The 26,129-nt window shown below is 37.0% G+C and overlaps 1 protein-coding gene across 1 annotated transcript in view; it reads right to left on the reverse strand.

Annotated features, from left to right (window-relative positions):
- Positions 1 to 2,272: 2,272 nt before the first annotated feature.
- The window catches only part of LOC114456270 (MAGUK p55 subfamily member 5-A-like), a 49,879-nt gene continuing 26,022 nt past the window's right edge, over positions 2,273 to 26,129 (reverse strand). The window contains exons 3-17 of the mRNA XM_028437918.1: positions 25,865 to 26,042; positions 24,906 to 25,006; positions 20,882 to 20,989; positions 15,799 to 15,876; positions 15,562 to 15,702; positions 13,722 to 13,883; positions 13,168 to 13,245; positions 12,720 to 12,903; positions 11,022 to 11,093; positions 10,852 to 10,923; positions 7,670 to 7,837; positions 7,491 to 7,580; positions 4,443 to 4,555; positions 3,621 to 3,755; positions 2,273 to 2,624 (exon numbers count right to left, since the gene is read on the reverse strand). Of these exons, the coding sequence (XP_028293719.1) occupies positions 2,448 to 2,624; positions 3,621 to 3,755; positions 4,443 to 4,555; positions 7,491 to 7,580; positions 7,670 to 7,837; positions 10,852 to 10,923; positions 11,022 to 11,093; positions 12,720 to 12,903; positions 13,168 to 13,245; positions 13,722 to 13,883; positions 15,562 to 15,702; positions 15,799 to 15,876; positions 20,882 to 20,989; positions 24,906 to 25,006; positions 25,865 to 26,042 (1,857 nt within the window). The 3' untranslated portion in view covers positions 2,273 to 2,447. The remainder of the gene's footprint in view (positions 2,625 to 3,620; positions 3,756 to 4,442; positions 4,556 to 7,490; positions 7,581 to 7,669; positions 7,838 to 10,851; positions 10,924 to 11,021; positions 11,094 to 12,719; positions 12,904 to 13,167; positions 13,246 to 13,721; positions 13,884 to 15,561; positions 15,703 to 15,798; positions 15,877 to 20,881; positions 20,990 to 24,905; positions 25,007 to 25,864; positions 26,043 to 26,129) is intronic.

Here is a 26,129-nt window from a genome sequence, read left to right on the forward strand (position 1 = left end):
GACTTTCACGGAATATTTCCAACCAACTTGAGAGTTTGAGTCTCAGAATAAATATGGAAAGCGTCTTCATCGATCGTCACCAGGTGATGGTCATCACCCAGAGCTCCGCCCACCGACTCTTCATGAGTTTCATCCATGGCTGAAGTTCAGGACACTAACAGACAGATTCACAGCTGCGTCTGTGAACGTAATCAGCGTCATCTCGTCGAGTCAGCGGCTGATGATGACGTCACGCAGTTGGACCGCTTGGTTCCCACGCGATGTACGTGGCGATGATATGCAGCTATTTAAGATGTTTTTAACCAGGTTTATAATTGTAATTTTAAAAATATGTTCCTGTCGAAAATCGTAATGAAATTGTATTTGCAGAGTTCAGAAAATGGACTTGTAATTGTAATTGCCATGAAAATTCGAGGATCGTCATTTATAATTAAACACAAAACTGGGGGAACCATGTTACAGTTCTATGGCTCCACATGTAGTTCATTATTCAAATATGTTTCATATCAAGTTTTCCCACATTTTTGATCATAGATAGGAAAGAAAGATATTTGTTTTTAGTGTATTTTACTGCTGATTTAGGACCTGTTATCATTAGAGATGCTAAGTAATCTCTTGTTTAAATGTAATTGAATTTAAGTAATTGAGAACGTAATTAGGGCAACTCTATTATTATTTTATTTAGGGCAAAATGATCTCATTTTTGAGGGCCTAAACATGTTTGTACTCATATTAGAACTGGTGAAAAATGTGATATTTTGGGGGAATTGCACATGTGAAAGGCAGATTATTGGCACACAGACACCACGGTTGTGGTTGTAAATGTATTAATTGACTTTAAATGTACTGGTCCGACACAGAATTATTTATGTCTATGTCATTGTTCAGGGACATGAGCTGCTTTTCTTTTGCCTTTTAGAAGAGCCACTAATTTCACTTTCTTCTGTTTTTTAGATGAAAATTGAGGTTTTTTGCTCCACTTTCCTCCAGCTGACCACTGGGTTATGTCTGTGACAACCATATTTATTTATTCATACAAATAATATCCACTGATATCCAGGAAGTTTATTATTATTTGGGCCATAGTATAAAGTAATCTTATTGATGTAAATCCTTATTTTACTCAGAAATAATGGGGAAAATAATGTTGAAATGGGCTTTTAAAAAAACCAACAGAAATTGGTTAAAAGTTGCAAATTATAGTGGCCAAAAACAGAAAAAGTGGTAAAAAGGGTTCCAAGTGTCAATATTTGCTTAAAATTAGCATTTAAAGGGGAGGGGTGTAGGAAGTAGGAACAATAATGGGCATGACAAATCGTGAATGTCGGTAAATTGGCAGAAATAATCATGAAATATGGTGAAAATAAAATAAAAACATATGTGACACTAGGTGTAAAAATGGTTGGAAAGGGTTTATAAATGCTAAACATGTCTATGGATCAAAGGAAACATAAGTTATTGATTAGAAATGATTGGATCAATCGGTGTGCACTGTGTGCGCATGTCACAGTGTCACACGTTGGAAGGTGTTTAAAGGGTCGGCAAAGGCACGGTCCCTGCAGGTGAACAAAGTGGAGAGGTGGGTGTGGTCAGAGCGACTTAACGTTTTTAAAGTTTCAACGTTTGGAGAAAAAAAAAAACACTTTTCAACTTTTATCAATCGTTTATTCCTTTATTCATCGTGAATAATCATAGAAAAAAGCAGTTTGTCTTAAAGTAGTGGCATCGATTCACTTTACATTCAATGCAGTTAAGTCCACTAAGCTCCGCCTCCATCCATCACACCCCATCGACCAATGATGAGAGGCGAGCAGTGCGTGCGCTCCTATTGGTGCTCTCTGGAATCTTATAAAACTATCTTTAATAATACAAATATAACATTGTTCTACACAGTGATACGGCGTCAGGTCTACTTCAGCTCAGGATAATACTCCACCGTCCTCTCACACACACACGCGCACACACACACACACACACACACACTAAACATCTGGCTGCACTTCCTTCACCACGTCACAGACAATTCTATCCATCAACATTTATTCAGTGAGTTTAAACGATTGCAGAATGAAAAAGGCCTCGAGTGTGTGTGTGTGTGTGTGTGTGTCTTACATTACACACATTGCTTTGTCTACTTCCTGTTAATCCATGAGGCTGATGTACGGCACTGGAAAAACTGGGCCAATCACAACAAGACGATTCATTTCACAGGAAGTGCAGGAAACGTTGTCATGATTGAACAGTTTGGAGGAGACGTAAATGTGACCAGGATTAAAAGAAAAGTAAATAGTAAAGGTTTGGGTGGTGTAAGATTAAAATATCTTCTTCAATCAAGAAATGGGAACAGATGCAAACACTTGAGTTGGGACTGAAAACGTACAGCTGTCAGTACCTAAATGAGTCGTCCAGGTGGCTCCGCCTCCTGCTCTGTGTGTGTGTGTGTGTGTTCAGCGCAGCCAGGAGCAGGGCACCCACTGAGGCTCAGTGTCCAGTTTGTTGATGAGTCGTAGCAGCTCGCTGTAAGCTTTGTCCTGGTCCGTGTTCACGATGACGGCGTCAAACAGGTGACCACAGCTCTGCTCCATCTCACGAGCCTTTTCTATGATGTCACGCAGCTCCTCAGGCTGCACACACACACACACACACACACACACACATGCACACACACACACACACACACACACACACACACACAGTCCATTGTTCTATGAATCTGTGATAACCACATTTATTTATTCATCTGAATAATATCCACTGTTATCCCAGGAACGTATTATTATTATTATTATATCATCTTAAAGATGGAAATCCTGGTTTTAATCACTATAAAATGGTTCAAAGTGACCAAAAACAGTACAAAAGGTGGTGAAATAGGATTTTAAAAACCACAAAAATTGGTTAAAAGTTGTAAATTATAGTGGACAAAACTGACAGAAAAAGTGTTAAAAAGGGTTCAAAGTGTCAATATTGGAATAATTATGTTAAGTTAAGGTTTCGTTTATTCAGACAAGGTTTTTCAGGAAATAGTTGAAACGTCAGGAGATAAAAATGTCCTGATTAACCTTGTCTGAATAAATGAAAGCCTAACTTAACATACTAATCAAAAAGAAGATAAAATGAATCTTGCTGGAACTATTATATTGGAACCAATTAGTATAAACTGGCAAATAATAGGCATTACAAATAGTGAATGTGGTTAAATTGGCAAAAATAAGCATGAAATATGGGGTGAAAAGTGGTTAAAAATAAGAATAATGGGTCAACATATGTGACATTATGTGGAAAAGTTTATAAATGCTGAACATGTTGTTGAAAGTGGAGAAAAATGCATAAAAGGCATTGAAATTTAATGAACTAATGTAGCAAAAATGATTAAAAAGGAGCACAGGAGGGGCGAGAGTGGTGCCCACAAGAGTACGTCCCCCAGCGGCTGGCTGTCTTTGTTTCTGTCATGTGCATAAACGCTGAGGAGGTTTTTCCTAATCCTACAATTTGTCCCTGACAGAAACTTAGTTTAGAATCTGCCTTTTTCCCGCCTCTACTCTCCCCTCCTCCCCTCTCCTCCCCTCCTCCTCTCCTCTCCCCTCCCCCCTCCCCTCCTCTCCCCCCTCCCCTCCCACAATGTGTGGACAGTGAGAGCAGCACCTTTGGGTCTTGTTGTCTTTAGCCAATAACGCTCGCAGACGCTCCTGAGAGGGAGGAGCTACGAAGATGATGTAAGGCTTCAGGTCAGAACTCCTCAGCACCTTCACAGCCTGCACACACACGCACACACACACACACACACAGATTTGTGAGTCGTTTGTGTGTAACACTGTTCATTTTGACAGCAAATTTTGATTTATTTTTAGTCATAGTCTTTTTGACTAAAATGCAAGTTATAGTCTAATTTTTGTCAACTAAATGAAATTGAATCTATAACTAATCGACTATATTTGTTACAGATATAAACAACTCAAACATTTAGGATAAAGGTGCGTTCACACCAAAAGCGACTCTGGTGACGACATCACATTCAAAATCATCGCGACTCTCACAATTCCAGCGACTCAATCTCTCAATCTGAGTCGCTTTCCAGTGACACTATGTTGCAACATCCAATTGGTAACAAGTTTCTCCCGACGTCACTACACAGGTCGTTAGATGAAGCAATGAGCCACTCATCACGGGCAAACGTACCTTAAGAGTTTATTAATTGATCGACCTGATATTTGATGTATAAACACACACAGACAGATTTGATCATCTGATGACAACAATAGTTAAGTCTTTTATTAGACAAAAAACAGAAAACTAAAAGTTTTCATTGATATTTTGTACTTAGTCCTGGTGTTGTGTGTGTGTGTGTGTGTGTGTGTGTGTGTGTGTGTGTGTGTGTGTGTGTGTGTGTGTGTGTGTGTGTGTGTGTGTGTGTGTGTGCGTGTGTGTGTGTGTACACTAACCTGTGTGTGCAGACAGAGCACACAGATCTTTCCAGTGTTGATGACCTGTCTCACTGAGTCACTGCTGGTGCCGTACATGTTCTTTTCAAACTCCCCAGACTCCATCAGCTTCCCTGGAACAAAAACACAACCAACCAATCAGTGGCTGCCTTACTGAATGTCACACGCACACACACACACAGATCGGATCTTTTTCAATGACGTCATTACGAGCAGTGAGTGCAGCGCTGCAGGCTGTGTGCTCTCCCCTGGAGCAGAGAGGGACAGGCTTTAAGCATCCACATTCATGTTTCTGCACAAGAACATGGATTATCCTTATATTTGATACCTGGATCATGTAAATAGATCCACTGTCTCATGCAGACACTCACTAATTGTGGGTTTCAGGTCGAGCACAGATATACAATAAATACCTAATGTCTGTCGGGTTCGGGTCAAAACTTGAACAGGGTTCCTACAGCTTTAGTCAAATTAAATGCAAGACTTTTTAAGACTTTTAATTGCCCTTTAAGACCAACTTCACAGTAAACATAATTGGGGAAAAAAAACGCCATATCAATTCCATAGTTAGGGCTAATTTTTCTGTTCTCGTGTTTAATGCAGACGTGCAACTGGCGACTCCCAAAGTAAACACACAAAATAACAGTAAAATAAAATAATCAAAATCACTCCAAAAACACAAGATGACTACAAAAATAGCCATAAATCTATATAACAACAACAAAAATACAAAAAAAGAAAAATCTTTGTTGGACAGGCAATTTTCATTAAATTTACATTTTCCCATGTTGTGTATACATTAAAAAAACAAACAAATGTTACCATTTATTTTGAAATGTGAAACTAATTACAATCATAAAATCATAATTAATATGTGTTAAAATATAAGAATTTTGAAACATTGATTTAAGACATTTTAATGACAATTCAGGCCTTTAATTTTAGATTCATGAATTTAATGCCTTTTAAGATTTTTTAAGGACGCGTGGGAAGGTTCATATCATAACTGGTCTGTGTTTTAAAAGCAAATCAGCACCACAAAAAGCCAAAACAATAACTGTCTCTTGTTCTTTCTTCTCCACCTGCTCATTCATTCTCTGGCTCTGCTGCACAAAAACCTTGAGAGAAACGCGACAATGCGGACGCAGGTCAGTCTGGAGACACAAACCGTTCACTCTGATACATTTTAAATGGTAATGTGAACGGATGAACACAAAAATCAGAATTGAGCATCAAGGCCTGCAGCGTGAACGTAACCTATCATCCTTCTGCCTCTGTCCTGATCCTGGTTAGAAAGAATAACAGACAGAAGAATGAATATAAAACTAGTGCAGCTAGTTGTGAGTTGTTGCAGTGATACTGATGATGATTTTAAAAAATGGCACTTAGTTCAGATAAAGCTATAGGAGTAATAGGAGAGTCTTCTTTTCTTCTATGGAAACTTAATTAAAACAATGTTGGATCCAGAGCAGAACTACAGCTATAGACTGATTTAGTTAAAGTCGCATTTTAGTCTTTTATTTTACATTTGTTTAGTTGGTGGAAATCAGTTTTAGTTTTCATTTTGTCCTTTTTTTCTTTTTAATAATTTCACTTTTATTGTACTGTAATAGATTTTGTGAAATGATCTTCATCATGGTAATAAAAACTTGTAAATGAGCTTTTAACTGTTTATTCACTTAAACTAAAAATGTACCATATCACTCTTTTTGGCCTGCTAGAAAAGGTGCAACACATGATCATGTTCTTTACAAGTTTTTGTTTGTTTCGCGTGTTTAGTTTGATTGACAAGGTCTTAAAAAATGAATTCATTTTTAAAAAGTAAGGAGTAAAAGTTTGCCAAAAAAAGAAATACTCAAGTTAAGTACATATACCAGAAAAAACATTTAAAGCTGCAGAATCGCACACAACTGTGGAACACTTTGCGACTGTTTTCTCAAAAGAAACTAGTAACAAATGTAGTGACATTATCTTGTGTTATTGGAGAGTTTTGTGATGTTTTATATTCATGAAAGCACGTATCAGTAAGAGGCTCAGAGTCACAGCTGCTCCTCACACAAGTAGCTGCAGCGAGCCCAGCTGATCAGAGCAGACACACTCCACATCCATGATGAATTGTGTTTGTTCTCTGTTTCCACCTTAGACAATGTTTCTCTTAGGTTTACAAGCTATTTATTCCATCTGTTATCACTATCTCTCATTGACTCGGGGCAGACTGCGCACTGACTGAAAGTGGATCACTCGCAGTGGATCCACCGCACACACCATTCCTCCTGAACACGTTTGTGCCTTTATTCTGTTGCTTTGCTGTGTAACTGCTGTGTTAAAAGTCGTGTTAGAGACTTCAGCTTGAATATAAATCCATGGGACTGTCCCTACTCTCAGATCCAGAACGCGACCAAATAACACTAGGGATGTAACGATTCACTCAACTCCTGATACGATTCGATTCACAATACGATTCTCTCACGATTTATCTTACAAAATGGGACTGCAGGCAAATGACTGAAAAATATTCCTTTATGTTTTTTGGGAAAAAAACTAGAAAATACTGTATTATTTTCCTTTTATTTTTCATTGTCAAAAGAATCCCTTGATAAACTATTCAAAACAATGCAATTTAACTAAAAATAAGTCTTGAATTAAATAAATAAAGGAATAATAAAAATGAAATAGAAGCCTATTAATTTAAATTCTGGTTCTATAGTAAACAATGCAAAACTGCATAATAGTTCTTTTTCTTTTTAGAAGTGCAACTGAAAATGTATTTTGTGCCTTAACAACTGGACTTCAAAAAAAAAAAACAGTCATTGACCTAATTATCTGACCTGTAATTAGGTCAGATATTTGTTTGGACCAACAGAGGGTAACCCAGTGGTCGGTTGGCATACAGAAATACCCTAAAAAACACCCCCAAAAATTACATATTGCAGCTTTAAATTCAATAACAAAGTATGTGTACTTTGTTATTTGTCACCTCTGAAAATTGCTCATAAAAAAAAAAGTTGTTGACGTTATTGTGGACGAGGTGAACACAGTAAATCCTACCCGCTGCCAGCTCTGCCTCAAACGTCTGACGGGAAACAAAGTGGTAGTCCCTTCCCCCCAGCTCGCCATCACGCCTGCTCCGTGTGGTGTCTGCGAGAAGAAAACACACACACACACTGAAACGACCAACACTCAGAGAGAACATCCTAGCATCCTCTGCTCTGTGTGGAGACGCTTACGAGGCACAGCTCCAGCAAACCTCTCTGGTTGGTTGGTGAGCAGCCTCTGTCGGAGCTCCGCCTGCCCACAACTGGTTGGACCAATCAGTGCGATGGGGCGCTTCCTGTTGGCTGGCTGGTGGTACAAGGCCATCTCCTCATAGGTCAGGATTTCTTCATTATCCGGATCTGGAAACACAAAAAAACTCCTTAACAAACCAAAAACATATAGAGACACAGACTCGTCCATTTACAAACTAACTACAATAAAATATCCACCTGCTCTGAAGGAACTCAATATATATTAAACCATAGAACTGTCTACTATATACTATAGTATACACTGTCTACTATATACTATAGTATATACTGTCTACTATATACTGTAATATATACTGTCTACTATATACTGTAGTATATACTGTCTACTATACGTTAATATATACCGTCTACTATATACTGTAGTATATACCGTCTACTATATACTGTAGTATATACCGTCTACTATATACTGTAGTATATACCGTCTACTATATACTGTAGTATATACTGTCTACTATATACTGTAGTATATACTGTCTACTATATACTATAGTATATACTGTCTACTATATACTGTCTACAATATACTATAGTATATACTGTCTACTATATACTGTAGTATATACTGTCTACTATATACTGTAGTATATACTGTCTACTATATACTGTAGTATATACTGTCTACTATATACTATAGTATATACTGTCTACTATATACTGTAGTATATATACTATAGTATATACTGTCTACTATATACTGTAGTATATATACTATAGTATATACTGTCTACTATATACCGTCTACTATATACTGTCTACTATATACTATAGTATATACTGTCTACTATATACTATAGTATATACTGTCTACTATATACTGTAGTATATACTGTCTACTATATACTGTAGTATATACTGTCTACTATATACTATAGTATATACTGTCTACTATATACTGTCTACTATATACTGTCTACTATATACTATAGTATATACTGTCTACTATATAAAATACTATATACTGTCTACTATATACTATAGTATATACTGTCTACTATATACTGTCTACTATATACTATAGTATATACTGTCTACTATATACTATAGTATATACTGTCTACTATATACTGTCTACTATATACTGTAGTATATACTGTCTACTATATACTATAGTATATACTGTCTACTATATACTATAGTATATACTGTCTACTATATACTATAGTATACACTGTCTACTATATACTGTCTACTATATACTGTAGTATATACTGTCTACTATATACTATAGTATATTACTGTCTACTATATACTATAGTATATACTGTCTACTATATACTATAGTATATACTGTCTACTATATTACTATAGTATACACTGTCTACTATATACTGTCTACTATATACTGTAGTATATACTGTCTACTATATACTGTAGTATATACTGTCTACTATATACTGTAGTATATACTGTCTACTATATACTATAGTATATACTGTCTACTATATACTGTAGTATATTCTGTCTACTATACTGTAGTATATACTGTCTACTATATACTGTAGTATATACTGTCTACTATATACTGTAATATATACCGTCTACTATATACTGTAGTATATACTGTCTACTATATACTGTAGTATATACTGTCTACTATATACTGTAGTATATACTGTCTACTATATACTATAGTATATACTGTCTACTATATACTATAGTATATACTGTCTACTATATAGTAGATAGTATATACTATAGTATATAGTAGACAGTATATATTATATACTGTCTACTATATACTGTAGTATATACTGTCTACTATATACTATAGTATATACTGTCTACTATATAGTAGATAGTATATACTATAGTATATAGTAGACAGTATATATTATATACTGTCTACTATACTGTAGTATATATCCTGAATGCTTCACCTCCTATAGAACTCAATGTACTAAAAGGGGAGATTTACATCATCAATGACATCATTTCAACATGGGGACGCAAAGGCTTTTAAACTGTAAAGTAGTCCCATTTTAAAAAGTTAATAAAACAAATATGGTGCAAAATAATCTGTTTTGTTAGGCATAAATATTCTAATAAGGACATTTAAAAGGTTTTAGGTCACATTTGAGGAAGATCCCTTTAATAAAAGTTAATTTGTTTAACACCCATTTTGTTTAGGGGGGGGGTACAACAGTTCAACAGAAACTCTTTTTTTCATCCGTGTCATATTTTAGACTATAAGCACCAAAATCGTCTCATATTTGCCATAAATGTAATGTTGGTTGACAGTTTATGTGCTGAAGCTTTGTGTTATTGAATGGACTTTGTTTATGGTGTTACAGCGCCATCTAGTGGTGGGAAAGATATTGTTGTGGTTTCCTGACCTGACCTTTTAATACGGGTAACTTCCTGTCACCGTTACGTACTCCCACAACACAGCCAAGCCTTCTCTAAAAACGTCTTATTAACCTTCTCTTCTGTGAGATACATCTATATCTCTGTTTTCAGTTGGTAGACAGTTTATGATGTGTTTAAGTCATTGTACGCAGTAAGAAAGATCAGTGTTACCCATTTTGTGCAGATTAAACTTAACACAAGTGATGTGTTTAGTGCACATTATTGAGCAGTTATTTGATGGTGGATTGTTGTAGTTTGACAATAAACCTTATTTGTTGTGCAGATCTGCTGCTGTTTCAGAAAACATGTTAAAAATGAATATTTAGGATCACTGAAGTTGAATAAATATTCAATATAAATATTTTATTTTGCACAGATGATGTTTATTTGTGGAATAAATCCAGAGGGCGTGACATTAATAGGATCAAACTGTTATTTTCATGGAGAGAGAGATAATTTGACATAAAACTAGGTCTGTGTATCAGTAAAAATTGAAAAATAAAAAAATGTAGTGTTGCAAAAAGCTAATATCAGACAAGCACTGCATACTTTTCATCTGATGAACATCTGTAACAATGAAGGGTTTAAGATAAGATAAGATAATCCTTTATTGATTTTAACTTGTGTTTGGTAGCTTATGTTTTTATAACATTCCGTGTTTTTTATTTTTACCCATCAAGATGAAACAATAGTCGGCCTTTATTCATTTCTTCTCACAAGTAATGAAGAGTGAAATAAAGCAGTGAACGTACCATCATTCCTGTGGGTGCTGTAAGGCACCTTTTTCCTCTTTCTTTTGTTCTTCTTTGCACACCAAAGCTTCCCTGCCAACGATCAGGGAGGTTGAGATGTATTATTAACACATTGTGGACCTTTGTTTAATAAAGTTTGTGTTTTTGTTACAATGCAGACGTCAACTGACCAGACTTCTCCGGTTCCTTGTCTTCTTCTATGGTTTGTTTCATTGCTTCTCTCTGTTGCTGAAAACTTTTCCCTATGGACGAGTGAACATCGTTACAAAAGAACACAATTACAATAATCACATAGAATTTTATTATATTAAACAATTATCATTTTTATTTTAGCTTTTTGTGTTTAAAAGCAGATTTCAACTGACTGTCAAAAAAAATTTTAATGACAAAAATATTAAAAAAAACACAAATTTCGTCTAGACTGCATCGAGATGTTAGTCATTAGTTTTTTTAACCATGATTGACTCCAGTTGTTTGCATGAGAGCAACATTTTAAATGCTGTAGAAGTCAGTTTTTCATCTATGATGAACATTAAAAATGTATTTAGTAAGAATTTGCAAGTATATGTTTATATTACCGTTTCCAGACAAATATTTTGATGCACTGTAATATTTTTTTATTAAATCATAAATGTGATTTGTGTAAAACAGTAAGAAGATGAGCTTTACAGAGTTTGGTGTCAATTGAAGAAAAATTGTATGGGGAGAAAAAATTGTTTTACAAAAAACACAGTGATGACTATAACTTACAATAGGTTTAAATGTAATAAAGTTGATTCAGTATTGGAGCTACATTTTAGTGGAAGTAACAAATCTGTGGCACATATGATTGATTTGTAATTTCTAAAATGTTGAACTTTAGAGGCTCTAGTGCCACTATCAGGAAATCTGGGATAGGACCATTTAGTGACTGCTCACGCATGGAGAAGAAGAGGAGGAAGAGGAGGAAGAAGCAAAAAAAGGAGGAAAAATAAGGAAGAAGAAAAAAAAGAAGGAAGAAGAAGAAGAAAAAATAGAAGAAAAAGACAAAAGAAAAAGGGGAAGAACAAGAAGAAGAATTAGAATTGAATCTGACTGACTAAATAAAGTGTTGGGGTCAATTATAATTGTAATTGCATAAGTGATAATTATTTACAACTATGGCACAATTATAATTGTAATTTTAAGAATCTGTTGCTGTAATAATCATACTTACATTGTAATTGGGTTCAAATAATTGACATTTTTTATAGAATTTTCATGGCAATTACAAAGTCAATTACATTTTAAAACTGGGGAACCATGTTACAGTTCTACACATATGTAGACCAATATTAACACCGACATTAACATTTACACCAACATTCACACCAACAATAACATTAACAATAACATTACCACCAACATGTACACCAACAATAACATTAACAATAACATTAACACCGACATTCACACCAACAATAACATTAACAATAACATTAACAATAACATTAACACCGACATAAACACAGACATTAACATTTACACCAACATTACCACCAACATGTACACCAACATTCACACCAACATTCACAATAACATTCACAATAACATTAACACCAACATTAACACCAGCATTAACAATAACATTACCACCAACATGTACACCAACAATAACATTAACAATAACATTAACACCGACATTCACACCAACAATAACATTAACAATAACATTAACACCGACATAAACACAGACATTAACATTTACACCAACATTTACACAAACACCAACATGTACACACCAACATTAAAACATTCACACATAACATTAACACCAACATTAACACCAGCATTAACACCAACATTAATATTAACACCATATTAACACTAACATTAACACTAACGCTAACCTGGGACCAGTCCGGCTAGCGGCTGGTTCTCCTCATCCCCGTCCCTAAAAGCCTGCCACCAGTTGGGATCAGACTGACTGATAATGTGGAGAATGTCTCCCTTCTGGAAAGATAAGCCCAGCTCTCTGCAAGGCACGTAGGGGTCATCTGAGGGGTCGTAATCAAAGTGTGCCTTCACATGGACCTGAGGAAGACACACAGCACCAAACATCACTCGTTCCTGTTCTTTAGAGCAGTGTTTCCCAAATAGGGGTACGCCATGGCACTACAGGTGGTACTTGAGAGAGAGAGAGGGGAAAATTAACAAATGAAAGCATTAAAAATATGGGGTTTTATAATGTTTATTTTTTAGTTCAAATGATAATCATACTAAATATTACCAGCAACTCACAAAACGAGAATAAAACCCACAAAGTGCTTTAGAGGAAGTAGCTTTGACTGGACTTACCACGCTCTCTTTGACAGGAAGAGGTTTGCTCTGATTGTTGGGGATTAAGACAAAGGTCAGGAGGCCATGCATGTCCGCCTGTTGCGCGCACACACACACACACACACACACACGCACACAGATAAAGAGTATTCAGAACATTTCCATTCACTGATTAAATCCACATACAAAAAGCTGCATGAATAGTGTTACGACTAGGGTGGGACGATACACGATACTGGACTCACGATAACGACATGAAATGAAAGGAAAAGAAAAAATATTCAGTTTTAAAAATAACCATGCTTTAATTTGACTAACTGGTGGCTTACTTACATGCACTCTGGGTACAACCTTTTCAACTTAATAGAAAAAACTAATAATAATTTAAAGTACAAAAAAGTGCCAGTCTGCAAATAGAACCCATGATATATCTTGTGAGGTTTTGATATTGTAGTATCTTGTCCCACAATATATCGTATCACTCTTGAGCAGTTTGAACCATGTGTAAAACTTTACAATTTATATTCATTCACTAAAACTTGACCTAAAAACAATTTGGATGATTCACTAACAAGAATGTCAAAGACTTGGTTGACATCTTTTCCTCTGATCTCGATGCCGTTGATCTCTAATATTTCGTCTCCTTCTGATAAAAGCCCGCTGCGTTCAGCTGCTCCTCCTCGAACTATACGACTGATCACCACACTTTCCATTTCATTACGAACAGTTGCTCCCTGCACAACCAAAACCACAGGAAGGAGAGAGAGGAGAGAGAGAGAGAGAGAGAGAGAGATGAGCGAGTAGAGAGAGAGGAGCGGAGAGAGAGCAGACAGAGAGAGCGAGAGAGAGAGAGAGAGAGAGAGAGGAGAGAGAGGAGAGAGAGAGGAGAGAGAGAGAGGGAGAGAGAGAGAGAGAGAGGAGAGAGAGAGATGAGGGACAAAAACTCAGTTAGAAAATGTTCAAATAAGTAAATGAAGTTTTAATTGTGCAAGAACTGGTCTCTTCCTTTTTAAGTTTATCAGAGATGTCCCAGAAGCGTAGGCGGTGGGTGGAGTTGCCTACTACTCCCTTTCTGGCAGCCTTCTACTCTTAAACATGTAAATAAATAAATAATGATTCATTACCCCTTTTAAGCACTGAAAGAATATCTGTAAAAGTCAGGTTTTACTATTAGCTCTGTCTGTTAGCCATAGCATCTCTTCTTCACTGCACAGAATAGCTGCATCCCAAATAAACACTGCGTTACCAGCGCCCTCTGCTGGTCCAAACAAATATCTGGCGGCTGCAACTGAAGGAAAACAATCATTATTTCTAAACATTTCGACAAATAATATAAATTATTCTTAATATTCACAACATTACTGAATTCAACTAAATTAAATAAACATTATCTTTAAGAAAAAAATCAACAAAGAAAAGAGTCACTGGTAAGAATAATTCACAGAATACATTTTTAAAAAGTAGATTTTGAAGGGCTTTTTAATTCTTCTCTATGGAATTGAATATTTTTTTTTAAATAAAAACATTAATGATTAATATCATCATGAATCATGAATTAAAAGTCCTGCATCCAGGGTACTGGGTTATGAAAATCACAAATGTTAGGGTATATACAGTATAAGATATATTATGAATATTAATTTACATTGATACAGTAAATATGTTACCAAAACCAACTACAAGCAATCCACACAAAAATAATGTTAATCATACAGATATGTTCCAGTACCAGACAGCATTCTACAGAGGACTACTAACAGACCAAACACCCATACTACTGCTAGACTATAAGTTGGTACATTTTACACTGGAAAGAGGTAAACTGATAATGATGCTCAATTCTTTGACATTATTACCATGGATACCAGATTTCATCTTATAAATGTATCATGCAAACAAAAACTAGGTGAGAAAATACATCATGTTAAGAAAAGTGCTACACAATAGAAGAAAAGCCACAATTCTCTCTCTCTCTCTCTCTCTCCCTCCCCGCTCACAGTGACGGTGGCTGGATGCACACACTAGAACTATGTGCAAGCTGCTAAAAAGTTTAAAAAGAGCTAAAATTATGCATGCACACAAACGTGTACAGGTTTGCTGGCTCGGGTGCGCGCTCAGCTGTAGTGCACACACGTGACTATGATGTGACTACGGTGTGCAGTGATTGGCTGTAGTGTGCCACGAGACTAAAGGCTCCAGAAAAAGACAATTTTTTAAATGAAAACTATTCATTAAATGACTATTTCAGTCCAAACAGTATGTATGGAGCTGCTGTATGAGCTCTGTCTGTCCGTGAACACCAGAAATATTTGAGGCACAAACACACACAGAGATTCCTTGCTTTAATAGATAGGTTATTAAATTGCACAACGACTAAGGGTGAAAATTGAAATGTGTGTGTGTGTGTCCTACCAGTGGTATGTCTCTGGCCTTCTCAATGCGAACTATCTTGGCGGTCTCTCCTCCCCACTGGGTCAGTGTCTCTCCCTGAGCAGGCAGCTCCTCAGGCTGCATTTCAACCTCTGCTATGCTGTCGTGGGCCAGGAGCAACGCCTGCAACACACACACACACACATTACACACACACATGAAACGCTGCACAACTATGTTTCATACATCAGAAACTACAGCACGTGTGTGTGTGTTTACCTGAACGTGTGTGTCTGACAGAAGGCTGTGGAGTTCCAGACCTTCCTTATTGTGACTTGACTGAATGAGATTTCTGACCTGAGTTTGACGACAAGAAAATACAACATGTTATGTAACAAACTGAAATGATGATTTGTGATCTCGTGTTAAATTCATTGTCCTGCTTGATGTTCTATAGATATGTAGAGATATCAGGGTGGATCAGTCCATTAATAACCCAAACTTCTCACACAGCGGGACAAAAGGAGCAGGAGTGGGAAACTGTCATTCAGTTCAAAAGTAGAATGTGTTGATTGCACCTCATTAGATTCTAATATAATTCATCTGAACATCAGAAACTTTCAAGAACTTTCCTCCCTTTAGAAGTCAAATACAGGCGGGGCGTGGGAACATAAAGTAAAGTAAATACAAAGACAATGCATTTCAGTGAGCCTTGAAGAACTGTCAGCTGGACACTGAGACACAATCCTATCAGCCATCGTCATATGTAGCGACTATGTAGGGTTTTCTGTGATTAAAGGAAGAAATAAATGGATGAAAAATGGTGAATTTGAGTTCTAAAACAAAAAAGATATTTCTTTGATTGATTGATATTTATTTGTTCTTGGCTGTCACCCAACATATACAATTCAATACAAAGAACAAACATTCATTTAAATCAGCGGTTTTCAAACCTTTTTGGCCCCAGTCCCCCTTTTCTCTTATTTCTGAATCCAAGTCCCCCCTTTGTCCGACTGCAACATTTTGCTTAGAAAACTATTTACTATTTAAAAACATCTATAGATCATAATGATGGAATGAATGAGTGATAACACTCATTTTAATGAATCTCACTTTGTGAATAAGTGGAAAGTAGGGATGGACCGATATTGACAAAAAATTTTATCCCGATAATTTCTGGTATTTATCACAATAACATTACAAATCTAGATAAATAAAACTATAGATATAATTAGAATAATAAGAAAAATCACAACTTAGTGTAAACAGGTTCTATACAAACACAAATAAATCTTCATACATCAACATTAGACACATTTAAATAACTGCTGACTCATAGAGTTCATGAGCTGATATTTATGGAATATATTTGTGCATGTGGGTCACTATTAGTGTTATTGTATGTAATTCATTTATTTCCTCATTTGAAAAAAAAAAGCAATGAAAAGCAAAAATAACTCCATTAGTTTTTACTGTTGATGAATCTAGTTTCATTTATGTGATAATGAGTTACATAAAGTTATGGTTGATAAATATCTCTATGATTTCCTATAATTAAACCAGATCAAGCTGATGATCTAATCATTCATTATACTTATGTGTAATAATCTCAATAGTTACATTAGTCTAATGGGACCAGCTTTGTCTGAGAAAACGTGAAATTTTATTAAAAAATATTGCGTTTCACAAATTGGGATGAATTAATAGTGACATCAGTATTTATGCTAACATTTATTTCACACAACGTTGTGACATGTTTAGCTTTTATTCTTCCATACAAGTGTTAAATCTGACAAAAACAAATCAGTGGATCTCTGTGGTTTTTATGACAGTAAGACGTGTTCTTTTTATTTGGTTTATTCCTTATATGGAGTGGTTAGCATTAGCTCTTAGCCCAGTCAGTGTGTCAGTGTGTTAGCTTAGCATAGTTAGCTTTAGTTGAGTTTCCAGTTCATAATCGTTGCTACAGGTTCATCTCTGTGCCTGTGTTTGTGGAACTTTGGAAGGATCTGACGGAGGAACTTGAATCGGTTTCCTTTGTTGGATGGTTTTCTGGTTTTAACCAAGTAGTGGTCCATGATGTGTCACAGCTCAGGCAGCTTCACGTAGCCGTTCTGCTCCAGAGAATAATAAGTTGACAACAAACAGGGGCAGTTTGTCCATGGAAACAAGGATTTTAGGGGCATTCTGGCTAAATTGAGGGACAAATGGCCCGTGGCCCTCGTTAATTTCCGACATGGGAATTATCGTTTATATTGTGGGATGACATATTCTTACCAGTGAGAATGTTTTTGTCGATAAATCATAACGATAAAATATTGCACATTCATAGTGGAAAGAAACAGTATTTAGAGCAGTGGTTCACAACCTTTTTTGGATCGTGACCCCATTTTGATATCAAGAATTTCTGGACGAGCCCAAAGTTTTTTCTAGAATCAGTTTTTGATAATGTTTGAGCTCAGATATTTTTTTGTTACAGCATTTTAGTTGAACTAGATTTATATTTTCAAATGTGAAAGTATAGAAATACAGATTGTGTGTTGTTTTACTACCTAACCCTAAAATTTACATTTCCAAAAATCGGTTTCAATTTTTTCAGAAATTTCAGGTGACCCCACATGGGGTCCTGACCCCAAGGTTGAAAAAACACTGATTTAGTGGCTCCTGAATAAATTAGTTTCTAAAGTTTTTATCAACTGTTCAGAAATGGAAATATCTGAATGACACAAACTCAACCTTCACAATATCACACATTGAAATGTTATTTTCCCTGTAAAAAGGGTGGCTGATTTTCTATGAGTGTAGCAAACGGACATGTGGAACCCTCCTAGCTTCCGTAAGTCACCTGAAGCATATAAACAGTATTTGACTCGATTAAGCCTATTAAGCATGTTTGCTACCATTTCTGGAAGTTTAACAGCCAGTGAAGTTGTCTAAATATAGAAAGATGAAGGAACGGGAATAAGTAAACTGATGCAGTAATGGGTAGCTCTACACCGATCTGATCGGCTACATCGGATCGGCCAAATATTTGGCATTTTATGCAATTAAACGTGATCAGCTGTAATGTCTAAAATCGCCAATGCAATCAATGACGTCATTGTTGTGATGAAACTTTCTGTCCGATGCTCCATTGCGTTGTTTTATCGTCTCATTTACACCCAAGAGTTGTTTCCTTTACGAGACATAGATTTATTACGCTCACATTTGTGCAAAAAGGTAAAAAACCTGAGTGAACGGGGAAAATGTCTCTAAGTCGGAGCAAAGCCAGGTTTCTTTCCCAGTCTACGAGCTCTGAAAGTTGGGACGCGTCTGCTGTTGTTGTGTGTGTTTGGATGTGTTGTGTGTGTGTGTTTGGATGTGTGTGTGTTTGGATGTGTGTGTGTTGTGTTTTGGCGTGTGGTTTGTTGTGCGTGTTTGTATGCGTGCGTGTTTGTATGCGTGCGTGTTTGTAGGCGTGCGTGTTTGTCGGCGTGCGTGTTTGTAGGCGTGCGTGTTTGTAGGCGTGCGTGTTTGTAGCGTGTGTTTGTAGCGTGTGTGTTTGTACGCGGTGTGTTTGTAACGCGTGTGTGTTTGTACGCGTGTGTGTTTGTACGCGTGTTTGTATGCGTGTTTGTATGCGTGTGTTTGTATGCGTGTTTGTATGCGTGTGTTTACGTGCGTGTTTGTATACGCGTGTGTGTTTGTACGCGTGTGTGTTTGTATGCGTGTGTGTTTGTATGCGTGTGTGTTTGTATGCTTGTGCACGGCTGTTTTGTTTATTCAGCCCCAGCTGTTAAAAGGAGAGTCGAGAGCAGAGAGATGCGCTTCGTTCCCTTTTGCTTTCATACCATAACTTTCTGTCTGTTTTCAGGGCGGTGGTGGACACAGAGGTGTGCGTGCGTCCGTGCCCCACCCCCGCTGTGCACCTGTGAATATGAACTATAAGCAACAGCAGGTTTTGCAATGTCACAGTCAGTAAATATATCTTTGCTAATGCTAATGCTAATGTTGATGGAGGCTTCACGTAGTTCCAGTGTGGTCTAGCTCTGCAGCTTCATCTCCAACTCTCTTGTAGTCAACACAGCTGCTGTTCAGGGACTAAATTAAATGGTTTAGTTCACATTTACACCTGCAAGTGCTCCGTCTGCATCGCATTTTAAAAAATGGAGCCGTGACGCTCTTGTGTGTGCAATGTTATGTTCATGTCCTGTATGGAAATAGCCAACTCTTCCCCCATTTTCCATTGGATGCGGCACCGCTGCGTTACATCATTGCTGCGTCACCAGAGCTGATAGGTTTCCACTTTAGTCTATGTATTAATTTCCACCAGGTCCGCTGCGCTGCGTGTTTGCTCCTTCCCAGCTGTGGTAGTCCAGTGCCCACCACCAGATATAGGCAGGGCTTCCATTTCTGGTGGATACCGGAGCACGACGCATCAATCAGCACAGAGCAAAATGAAGCTAAACAGGAAATTAAGCACGTATTCCGCAATAAAATATCGGGTTACTTTTCAAAATAAAACACTTCAGATTGTATTTCAAGTAACTACATCACCAAAACGTCATTATATGTAAAAACAAATTCACATCCACTATATTGATTCCTCTCATACTGTAACTCACTGTAAACTGCAGCAACTTTGATTTAATTCATGTTTTACAGTTTTATCTCTTCTCTGTTAACTGTAGCTAAAAAATGTGTCTATGACAAATCCAGAGTCCAACCTTCTTGTTCTCCTTTGTTAGGAACACTGACCTGTTTATCTGTTTATTGTTGCGTTCAGAACACATATTTAACTGTGCGATTTCTTGTGCGATAATATAAATATCGTGAGAACTTTGCTGTCTTTGACGTCACATTCATCGAACCAGAGTGTACCATGGTGCACTCAAAACGCAACCGGTACCGCAGCGGGGAAAAACCGGATCGGTGCCGTGGCGCAGCGGAGACGTACCCAGTGGTAACCCCTGGTTCCACTCCCTCACAGTAAAAAGGATGCGTTTACGTTCCTAAACATGGTATCACTTGATTTTAGATGAATCTGTATCAGGTGGTACCGAAGGCATTTGGTCGTTACCAAAAAAAATCAACCTGAATTCAAGTCCCTACATATGAGCAAAACAGTGGTCACTGTGCTTTGAACCACTTCAATTATAATATGCAGCCTGACAACTGAGTGTGAAATTCTTAGTGTGTGTGTGTGTTTATTCTGTAAACTCAAGGTTTTCAACTCTAATTAATGCAGAACAGAGATGCTCTGTGTTCAGACCTTGTAAAATACGCACACACACCGTGACCGAGTCGGTCACGGTGTGTGTGTGTGTTATGGCACATGATCAAAAATAGAATAAGTTCAAACAAAGGCTGAGTGAAGAAGTACCTCCATAGCCAGTGGCAGGGCCTGCTGTGTGTGAGGGTACGGAGGAGAGGGTCGGTGCATATTGGCAGCCACAGCATTATGGATCTTCAACGCTGACTGGAAGTCAGACTGTGGAGAGCAAACACACGCACACAAACACGTGCGCACACACACACACGCACACAGTTCCAGTTTCAGTTCCAAACATACATTTATTTACAGGAACATTTACATTCTTTCTACAAATCTAATAGGAATTGACAGTGTTGCGAAAAGTTTGGTGCATTGCATTGTGGGATGTGGAGTCACAGAGACGCATAGAAGTGTTTTTACTTCATTCAGATATCACGAGGAAACCGGGAACAAATAGAACAAATGAATCCTGCCAATCACTGTCCTCCTGGTCTGGAGAAGAAACAAGAAATCAGAGTAAAAACACTTCTAAGCATCCGTTTAAAGCAGGGGTTCTCAACCTTTCCAGACCCCGATCCCCAAAATAAAGGTTCCCCCCACTGTAGCTGAAGGTGGTTGAACACAGACATGAACATTGAAGAATAGTCATGTGGAGACAGGACCATCTATAAAGGGGAATAAAGGGGAGAGATTTTTGGGGGTCCATCCATAAAGTCAGTAAAATGATGGTCCATTGTTCTATGGAATCTGTGATAACCACATTTATTTATTCCTCTGAATAATATCCACTGTTATCCAGGAAGTTTATTATTATTTGGGCCATAGGATGAAACAGGGTCACCAAACCCTCTGAGACTGTGAGCTACTTCATAGCTACTGTAATGTCTGAAGGGCTACCAGATACAAAACATGTCTTAAATACTAAATGTTGACAGGTTTTCACTTTAATTAGAGGTTAAGATAATAATAAAGGATATGAGTAACTTAAAAAGGTAGGAAATGTTTAAGTTTTCAACATGGAACACTTCATTTCTCCTAATTAATGCAATTGTTTCATTTGTATTACATTTATTGAAAATCATAATGTTACTATGTTACTAGCAACTGACAAAACAACTTTTAACTAATCGTATAACATATAACATTTGTAAAATTTAACAATTATGTCATATTTTATGAAAATCCACCTTGCATTTAAAACATCTTATATACATTATATATATATAACATAACACTAACTATACATCAAAATCTGCAACATTTAAAAACATTTGTCACAATGTTTAAGTGAAAATGAACATTTAAAGATATGTGTGATTAAAACTAAAACTTTACCACATGCAGCGCAGTATTTACTGGACCAAGTATACGAACAACATCTATTATCTGTATTTTATCTTTGTGACTTTGAATCCTGGAAAGTAAATCAGATTGTAGATGGAACTCATTGGTACTGTGTCTCCTGAGGGCCCCTCACATGGTCCATGGGGGCTACCTGGTGACCCCTGGTATATAGTCATCTAAAAGATTTGTCAGAAATAAAATGGGGTATAAGTGACCAAAAATAGTGGTGAAATGGGATTTTAAAAACCACAGAAATTGGTTAAAAAGTTGCAAAAAAGGGTTCAAAGTGTAATTATTAGAACAATTATTTTAAACTAGCAATTAATGGGCATCACCAATGGTGATTATGGTTAAATTGGCAAAAAATAAGCATGGAATATGGTTTAAAATAGGTTAAAGTGACAATAAGGGTCAACATATGTGACATTAAGTGGAAAGTGGTGGAAAGGGTTTATAAGTGCTGAACATGCCTTGGAAGTAGAAAAAATGTGCAGAAAAAGGCTTCGGAATTTGATGTAGAAGCTGCGAGAAATAGGAAATAATTGTAGCACAAAATGCATTAAAAACTAAAAGGAGGCAAAATAATATGGCAAAAAATTGATGAAATAGGTTAAATATGTCCATGTTTGGTGTAGTTGTAGAAATAAAATAAATTGTAAAAAAAAAACCCACCTAATCTTAGTTCCTTGAAGGCATCTGGCGACCCCCTCCCAGTGTCTCGCTACCCCAATAGGGTCCTGACCCCAAGGTTAAGAACCCCTGGTTTATGGGACTCCACATCCCACAATGCAATGCACAGAAATCTTTGAGCAGCAATTTCAATCTTTTACATGTTTTTTCGAGCAAATGATCTTTGACGTATTGATCCAACAGGCTGACTCTATATCTGTATCAGAACATTTAGTGTCCACCAGCTTTAAAAAAAAAAAGTGCTTCAAAATGAGTTTGCAGAGTATTTTAAACCAAGTTAGTATTAAGTACAATAGAGCTGTAATGTGGACTTTCCTTAAAGCAGGCTCACAACATGAAGTTTTCAAAGCTACTTTTAGAGATGTTCTCATCTGATTGGCTGCATGGAGTGGAGGCTCATTTGAGCGACAATCAGAATTTTGTCGTGTGTCTAGAAACTGCAGCTCATGACAATATCACGCACAGCTTCACTTCATTGATGTGTGTGTGGAATGTTTAAAGAATCCTCATGTTTGGTCCCTTTTTCAACTGCTCGACAAGAAGAGACCAAAGTCCACTGGGCGGAGTCTGTGTCTGATGGCCATAAATATGTGTGTCTGTGTGTGTGTGTGTGTGCGCTATAACACAATAGTTCTCACTCTACACATTTCACAACTAACCTAAATGTCCCTGATGTCACACCTTCAAACACAACCTCATTTAACCACCAATGAAAAAGCTACTGAACCTCCCACTTTTCTATAGTGACACACACTTCCTTCAAACGTACACAGTATTTGGGCCTGCATCGATGTAAGCCTCCATATTCTAGATATCTAAATCGAAATACCTGACAGCAGTTTTAAAGGAGCATAGTGCAGGATTTGTGGAAAATTACACATAAATTTGAAGTCATTTAATGCTAATGGGATGATGAAGTGTTTCCAACCAAACACGATGAGCACACACACATTTCTTTCCTGTTGCCTTGAACACGCTGTGCTGCATTTGTTTTGCAATTCAACATCTGAATTTCCCGCCCAGTCCTGCAGACGTGACGTCAAATGACACTGAATGAGTCAAACTTTCGACGCTCCGCCCCCGCTGATGGCTGCAGTTACACTAATGGCCATCGTGTCACTACTGAGTCTTATTTCTTGATCCTGCCCTATGCTCCTTTAAGAACGTCCTGAAAACTGGCTTTGTGTAATTGTTTTGGCTCAGGTTCCTCCTTCCTCTTAAGTCCCCCCTCTGTCCGACTACAACATTTTACTCGTAATACTATGAAAAAAAATTATACATCATAATGATGGAATGAATGAGTGATGACACACATTATAAAGTATCTAATTTTGTAAAAAAAAAAAATAAAAAAAATTGAATAAAACAGTATTTAAAGCTTCCTGAATATATTTATTTCTAAAGTTTTTATATTTTCTTGTCATTCATTCCTGATATGGGACCAAGACTGACCTTAGTATTTTCAGTTCATGCTCTAATCAAGATCATTTCTATCATTATTTTGTGTCTTTTTGGTGTCATTTTGTGTATTTTATTGTTCTTTTTATTATTAAGTATATTTCTGTCTTATTTTTTGTGTTGTTGGTATTTTGTAAATTATTCTCTCTCAGCGTGTGTGCGTTTCATTGTTTCTTATGTCGTTTTGTATGTGTATCTATTATTTTTGTGTATTTCGTAGTTATCTTGTATTTTTCTCTCATTTAGTGTGTCTTTGTTGTCGTTTTGTGTGTTGCTGGTAATAGTATTTTTCTCTCTTAGTGCATGTTTCTTGTGTCATTTGTTGGCGTTTGTTGTTTTTTATAATTCATTAATTTTTTCTCTTATTTTGTGTGTTTTTGTTGTCGTTTTGTGAGTTGTTGGTAATATTTAGTATGGATTATCATTTTTGGACTAAAATAAACATAAAAACCCATATTTTTAATGCTTTCATTTGTTAAGATTCATCTCTCTCTTTCTCTCTCAAGTACCCCCTGTAGTGCCATCGCGTACCCCCATATGGGAAACACTGCCCTAAAGTCATGGCAGCTTAGACAGCAGTAGAAATCCCTCCCTATTAGAATAAAAACAGCTTTAATGAGTGAATGAGCTCATTTATTACCTTGTTCAGTAGAGACACAACCAGCTCGATGTCATTTAGGCTCTGCTGGTCAGACAGGCTGCCCCGGACCTGCTTCAACGTCAGCAGCAGCTCCTCCAACTCTGCAACAAACACATACAAAATACAAAACAGATTTTTACATTTATTTTAATTATCTTTTTTTACAAATCAAAACACAACTCACAATCTAAAAAACTGTATACTTTCAGTATCTTAAATATAAATCTAGTTCAATAACATGCAGAAAGAAGAAACAAAAAAACTAATTAAATAAAGGATGAAAATATCTGAGCTGGCTCATCTTGTCACTTTGTGAACTAATCCTGGTGTACTCTGTATTTGTTACACAGTAACAAATACACAGTACACAGAAAAAAAAAAACACTGACTCAAAGGTTAAACAATGGGACAAAAACTTCATGTAAACAATGTTTTGTTCAGCTTGTGTGAGACACTCAAGCACGCGTGCACGCACACGCACACACACACACACACAAATCTGACTAATTTCAGACGCTCAAAAACACACAGTAGGAGGTTGTTGGCTCACTTCAGACCTGAATTATTTCAGACTGCTTTTCATTTCCTCCTTACTTAAGCTCTACATTGTGTGTTCATGTTTATGTGCTCGTGTGTGTGTGTGTGTGTACTGTGTCAACAGTGCCAGCCTACAAAGTTTTAATTAAGTCACCCTCAAGTACCTCTTCTCATGTACTTCCCTCCCTCCCAAAAGAATTTCCTCCCTGATGGGATACATCATGTCCTCCTTACATTCTTTCTCCTGCAGGTTTCCTCTCCTTTCTTTTCTCCTTTCATCCTCACATCATTTTCCTCTTCTCCATCTCCTATCTTTTGGTGTCTAAACATCTCACCTTCCTCAACATGCTTATTTGTTGTTTGCGTGTCTTTATGAGTGTGTTTGTGTCCATCAGTAAACAGCGTTTGTGCGTTGCTTTTACCCAGCCGTGTGTGTGTGTGCTGGCCGTCGAGCGCTGGCAGTTGTGGTAAGTGCGTGTCTTGTAGGAATGAAGGGTTGTCGATCCCGATGTGAGGATTCTGGGAGAGTTTCCTGAGCCTGAGCGAGGCATTCAGATCCAGCTGCCGACCATCCTCTTCTCTGCGACGGCGAAGGTCCTCCTATGGCACACGCACACGCACGTGTCAATGGAACACAAGGGAAAGCATCTACAGTCTAATTTCCTTTATGTACATTGATAAATCACA

The sequence above is a fragment of the Gouania willdenowi genome, chromosome 22 (assembly GCF_900634775.1).
Source record: "Gouania willdenowi chromosome 22, fGouWil2.1, whole genome shotgun sequence".
Classification (NCBI taxonomy): domain Eukaryota; kingdom Metazoa; phylum Chordata; class Actinopteri; order Blenniiformes; family Gobiesocidae; genus Gouania; species Gouania willdenowi.